The sequence below is a fragment of the Opisthorchis viverrini genome (genome assembly GCF_000715545.1).
Source record: "Opisthorchis viverrini unplaced genomic scaffold opera_v5_713, whole genome shotgun sequence".
NCBI lineage: Eukaryota > Metazoa > Platyhelminthes > Trematoda > Opisthorchiida > Opisthorchiidae > Opisthorchis > Opisthorchis viverrini.
In genome coordinates this window covers 71,426-77,984 of record NW_008752380.1, presented here as the reverse complement: position 1 = coordinate 77,984, position 6,559 = coordinate 71,426, and the positions used below count along the sequence as shown (strand labels likewise).

General features: G+C 43.5%; 1 protein-coding gene across 1 annotated transcript in view; it reads right to left on the bottom strand.

Moving 5' to 3' along the window:
- Window positions 1-5,767: 5,767 nt before the first annotated feature.
- T265_12017 (hypothetical protein) overlaps window positions 5,768-6,559 on the bottom strand; it is a gene marked incomplete at both ends in the record, with an annotated part of 8,905 nt that continues 8,113 nt past the window's right edge. Inside the window, one exon of the mRNA XM_009178905.1 lies at window positions 5,768-6,033. Coding sequence (XP_009177169.1) covers window positions 5,768-6,033 — 266 coding nt within the window. The remainder of the gene's footprint in view (window positions 6,034-6,559) is intronic.

Here is a 6,559-nt window from a genome sequence, read left to right as displayed (position 1 = left end):
TTAACTCAGAATTAACAAATACGATTTCTTATATAATGCTCGTCCAGCGGGACACCAGAGATTTAGCTTCGCAACTTCTGGGGAGGGATACGCAGAAAATAGCCAGTGGCCATTTAATCAGCTGAAAACATGTTATGCAGATACAAATTTGGCTTTTTTCAGTTTGCACAATTTGCCGTTGCACCCCTAGGCTGGCTTTCTGCCTACAAATTTTAACACCCGAGAGCTGTTCTATTAGAGTTCTTTTTCCGAAACCAGCATCTCGATGGTGGAAGTCTAACATCCTTCACTTGAGGAAATCGCCGAATTGTAGAATTCGCCGCAGGTTATATGCAAATTGCCATCGATGAACTGATTATTTATGTGCAGGCTGAGTTTCACCAGATATGCGTAATTTCGTGGTTCCAAACAGGGTGCATTTAGTGCCCTGAAACCAACAAAAGCACAAGTGTGACTCATGTGTTTATTCTGTCAATGTTAAATGAAGATACACGCTGAGACTAATTGGGGTGAGAGGGAATGGTACACTTTATTGATTCTCAAATATGCCTGGTGCACACAGCCGACAGTGTAAATTGAAATTCACAAACACTGCGTTTTCGTATAGAAAAATTATATCGCAGACGCTGTGTAGCGAAATGCATAATAACCGCATTATCAATAGAAATAGTAATAGTGTTCATTATTCTTCAAATTTACTTTTGATGGTTCAACTGAAAACTAACTTTTGTTCACACTTTAAAGAGAAAGTAGAAAACACGCTGGAAAAACTAAGAGGTATGACATATTTTTGATAAACTTGAAAATTACAAAAGTCACTGTCCCGATGCCCGAGTGAAACGTCAAACATCGAGTGACAATTTTTTGTTTGCAGTGGGCGTCATTTCATTGATGAATATTTGTTAATTGTCCACAAGAGTCAGCATAATATGGTGGCCATATGCCTCGAATATGCGGCTTGGTTAGGTTTGTCTACAAATGGTGCGTTTGTTCGCTGGGCTGGCTATGAATTCTTCCATGCTACAAATAAGACGCTAACTAGCGTGAAGCACCCGGTACCCAGAGGAAAAAAGCATTGCTATAGGCTGATTGCTATTCAGCAAGTAGTTCGTATCTTAAAGTGAAAGGATCATTTCCATCATATTTTGATCATTTAGCCACTGTTTTCGTAGTTTTTCTACCATTCGGGAAACCTCATTTAGACTATCCATTGAAGCCAGACAAGGCGATCAGTACGCGTTGGCCAATAACATATGTCTCATATGTCAAGGTGAATTGTAAACCACAAGGTCGCTTTACAACTGTACCAGATGCAATGGTGGGCAGAACATTATTTATTTTATAAGAGTGATCGCCAGCATGCCGCAAGCGGAATTCTTGTAGTCTTTCCTTCTAGCAGAACCACTGTACTTTCAAATGGACTTTAGCAAAAAGCACCAACAAATGTCTGTTTTACCATAATGATGATGAATTCAATGCGAAAAGTGGACTAAGTCAACAAGTGACTTATCGTATGAGGGAATCTATCGAAAATTCCTGAGAGAAACTTCGGACGCGGAACGTGCCTTCTCTGCACTTCAGCTGTTAGCGTGTTCCGTAGTCAGATGTGGAAATTTGTGTAGCTCAGTTGACTTCCTGTTCTGTGAGTACTTGTGTGTGGGTGACGGTTCGAGTTGTATATTCATGTATTTTTGCGGTGTGAAGAGAGGGGTGCCTCTTCGTATTGGATACTTCCATGAACATGAATACAGCTTGGCCTGGTGTGTTAAATTGAGTAAGCACGGTCCGTAACGGAGGTGGTAGCCACGTAAACAGAATGGATGTCATGGGTCGGGAAATATCACGTGCTTATAGAGTTTTTGACGAGCGATCTAGCGGATGACTTCTTCAAAGGAAACCTGACTACTTAAAGATAGAACATAGCGCATGACTAATGGATGGTGCACTCAGAATTCTAAAAGAGTCTGATAAAAATATTTGTGCCTTTCGCGTTTACCAGCCCATATTGCCGAACAATGTCGTCATTGCTAGTTTTGGTGCCTCAACATGTCAGACAATTTCCATACGTTTCTACAAAATTAGCACATTTCCCAGCACTTTGTTCCAGATATCTATTCAAGTTGTAGAATCATGTAAGGCGCTTAGTCGAGAATACTTATTTTGCAGGTTTTAATATATACTTTGCGGTTCATTGTGCCTTACTAGATAACTGGGGCAATTCTGACGCAACCAAATATATTGGCTTATCACACAACCTTTTTGAGTTATTCTTGAAAATAATGATTAATGAATTATGATATGTAAGCTGTGCATCGTTGTTCAGCTAAATTTGGCGAAACAATACAATGACTCTTAACCATAAAACGCTGGTCGATTTTTACGCTTTTAGAGGGGGCAAAGGATAAATTGGCCGAACTGGAAGGTAAGACTTCCCTTCAATTTGGTGACAGAATTTCTATTTTCCCGGATTTCCAAAACAGTTTTAAATTTTAAACTCACTGCGTTATTTTTTAGATGTAAGGCTAACAGCATGCGTCCGTCTGTATTATCCAGCACATACGTTTGTTCTCCATGTTTCACGGAAACTCGGATTGATACACAGGATCGGGGCTCTGCCTTAAGTTTCTTGTAGCGGTTTTATTCTTGCACTTCAGCGGCTGTCGTTCGCCTGAAGGTTATAAGTGAAGGAATAGTGTAGTACTGCACCTGAATTTTTCGACGCGGAGCAGTATGCTTGTACCCGTCTGTGCACGCATAAATTAGTGCCTGAATACGCTTTAAACTGGATTATAGAATGAGCTTGAACAACCGTCATAGGAAGGTTATTCCACGAATGGAGATGTAAATTTCCTTATTGAAAAGGTGCCCTCTGAATTCAGAAATTTTCTTACAATATTTCTACTCTGTTCGCTGGGTCAGCGGTGCAAACCCCTTTGGCCCCGTCTTTTCCATCAGGGCCTAATTAAGAATAAATCAAGCTTGGGGGCGACCTTTCACCACTAGAGGTCAAGCATCGCCAGACGCGTTTCCGAATCCATGATTCGGAGGCAGGAAACAATTTTTGTACCAACCCATTGGCTCCACTCAATAAGGTTGAAGTCTTTCGTGTGCCTTGAGTAGACAATCTGGTTAGCATATTCAAGTAGCGGTCTGACGTGTGCTGGGTGGAGTACTTGGATGTCCATGCGTGAAATGAGCGAGAGGGTGAGCCGAATTAACAGCACGACGGGGAACGCTTTCCGGGAGGATTCCCCATTTTCAGTGGGTAGAACATGTTTGGGGAGCCAGATAACAAAATTATTTTTGGCATCCCTCCCTTGATGTGTTGCGGTCATTTTTAACAATGCATGACTGAAGCATTCACTGAGTCTCCCCCAAGAATCATATCGACGCACTTTTCGTCATTCAGAAAAATGCCAGACGAAAGACCACTGATGGGAAGCATCCACATTCATTCTGGTGCACTGGATTTTGAAACAGGATTTACACGCTGTCCTGAAAAAGCATGTTTGGGCCCGCAAAAACATTTGGAAGGTCCGTGACCCTTACCAGAATACAGCAGTTGTCCCAAAAGGCAACCCTGGGAGACTGAAACGGACACGAAAGTTCGAGAAGAATGGATCGAACCCTAATATTAGCACCTGGATTCATTGTAGAATTTTCCCTCACATCATTTAACAATCGAGGGTGTGCAGCAGAAACACATGTGAGACTCGGAAATTACGGCGTCCAATGTGGGTCCGTCGTCCTTGGCTTGTTTTAACCTGTGGAAAATTGGAGCATGTTCGTCACACATGAACGGGTCTGTAGAAATCCGTTTTTGTCTGTAGATTTCAATTTGTTGGAACAGGGTGACCCAGTTGATTCGCTTCAGAATGCATTTACTTACCTTGCACAGCAAGCTGGTGTGGCTTGTATGGCTGTAGCTGCAAGGCGATGGTCTTGGTTTTGTAGATTGGCGTGACAATCACCTTAATATAAGCAGAGGGAAGGGAGCCTTCATTAAGCGACTGAAAAAAAACACCAGGTAGAAATAACCTGCCACTGTGGAAAACATTTATTTCAAGATGCGTGGATGGACCACGTTGGTCCTTACGAGCATAATGGCTTGATCTTGTGAAAGAGTTAACGAGCGTCTTCCACCGTTAGGACCATGTCGCTAAGGGGCCGTTCCTGGTCACGCCTTGGTAAGAGCGGATGTGAAAAGAAGACGAGGGCTGAATAGAGCCCTTCAGAGTGTTCTCTGGAGACTTCGGATACCACCGTTAGGTCACTGGTTTCTTTCCTGTTATCTTGCCTCAATGAGAAAAAGGATGCCTTGTTTCGGTGGAGGTGTATCTTATATACTGTCAACATATTTCTCTTTTTGGAACGAGGTCCATGATGCTCGCTTGTCTGTAGGTCCCGTGGGCGGATTGCCGGATTACAGCGATTCCGTATTCCACAAAATACCACCTCATCTTTATCTCCCGTAGTCAACTATTGGGAAAAAAGTGAGACAAATTTTCCAAAGGACATCGAATCTCTTTGGGTAACCTGTGGCTTGTTTGACCACGGGTTGGTTTTTCAGGTGAGCATCCGTGAACTTTTTGGACAACGGTTCTATAAAATTCCTTCACTGAAGCTGGACCCAGTTAAACTCATTGAAGAAGGATGCGCATTCCTGGAAATTTTGCACTGCAAAGTTTTTCAATGCACATTCAAAATTCAGGATTGTTGAAATACTTCAGTCCGCGACGCCGTAGAACGGAGACTTGATCTGACGCGACTGAAATTCGTCCGGGTCACCTTTGGAACATGGTAGCCACCAGTAGGAAATGAATGAAATGGTAACTGAAGTTTTGTATAACGAATTGGGACTGTTGAGCCGGACACGTGGAGCAATGGTGGACTATCCAGACAGGAACAAAAGAGGACTAGCGCAGCGAGACTATGATGCACAGCTCATCACAACAAGTTTCAGGAGTAGTGCCAGTAAGAAAAATGGGGACGGGCAGGGCAGCACATAAGTATAAAGCGGTCACACTCTTGACGGTGTGGAGCCCAGAGGTACTTTATGCGTTGCGTATGCGTGAGAATTGGCTTCACCAGATTATCTCTGCCTCTGGTAGTCGGGAGTTTTTTAGTGGTTGAATGGAAACTGCTGTCTCGAGAAGCCGCAGGTCGCAACTGCCTGCTTCCAGGGGCACAGAGAGCTGAGACTCTAACCGGTTTAGCCATAAGCTTGAGGTCCTGCAGACTAGCACTAATCGGAACGCTGTGTCACTCATGTCCCCCCGAACTGGTGTGGTCCCGCTTTTGCACCTCCAGTGGGCGGGCTCCAGATTGACGCCTGATCCCTGGTTAGGCCTTAGAATGTCTACAACCCGCTCCGAGATCTGCTTCGGGCACGTTGATAAGAAATCAGGACCAGAATCCCCGATGTTTGCTTGCTTTCCTTTCGGCGAAATGAAACTGCTTAAAGCGGTTTGTGGACAGACCATGTAAGATCACTGTCCAGAAGCGACTGTGTCAACCACTTTGTCGTGATTTTTCTTGAAAATTACCCCAGAATAATTAGTCTCCTCGTGCCTTTTTACTATAGATAACGGTGAGCTTCACATTGCCGCATCAGACAGCTGGTAAAACTTTTTCGTTGTCAGCTAACCCGGGATGGATGGGTGGTTTTCGCTTAGCAAAACAATGTCATTCTCAAGTTTCGTCCAGGTCGCTCCGATCTTGGAGTTCGGATTATCCAGCGCCGAGTAATACGAATAAAGCGAAACACTCATACTGGTCCTCTTGATTCAGCAGTGGGTTTGGTGGCCTTTTTATTTGCAGTGTGCATTGCACCTTCATTGTAGTGTCTGCTGGAGCAGGCAAACGGTTTAAGAGAGTAAGCTAGTTGGCGTACATCAACATCCAGTGAACCCGCCTTGCATGCGGCGCATTGCATAGTGCGTCTTACGTTCGACATACTGTCATGTTGTCTACATTTATTCCGGTTCATCGATGGCAGACTGCACTCTGTATGCGGTGGCGTAAGAATTGAGCCTGTTGCGAAAAACAGAGTTCATCAGGTAAACGTGATACGTGTGTACGTACACATATGTGTATCCTGTACATATGTTGGATAGTGGAAACGTTCTTTCACAAAGTTGCGCGATGCAGAAACTAAATCAATTTTGAACGTCCCGCGGTTGGCGTCGTTTGATTACTCTAGGCCTTACACGATTGTCCTATATAAGCCCACTGGTAGGTGATACTTTTGTTACGAAAATAACTAGAATTTTCGTGCAGATGCACTTCAGTTGACGACATAAGGAATTACGTGTAGTCCTGTTGACACTCATTTTCCCAGTCCCTAGTATTGCTGGCTGGGCAAACATAAGTTTACACAAAAACAGATTGGTTATATATTTAAGGCCTGAACGTGTTATCCATGTTATAAATGAGCAGTCAAATTAGCCAATGGAAAAAATATTTCAACTTTGGTAACACAATAATAGCTTGTAGCTACCCTTTCGCCACATGCATGACTGTAAGGTCACCGACACTCGCTAGATCACCAGATCTGTCT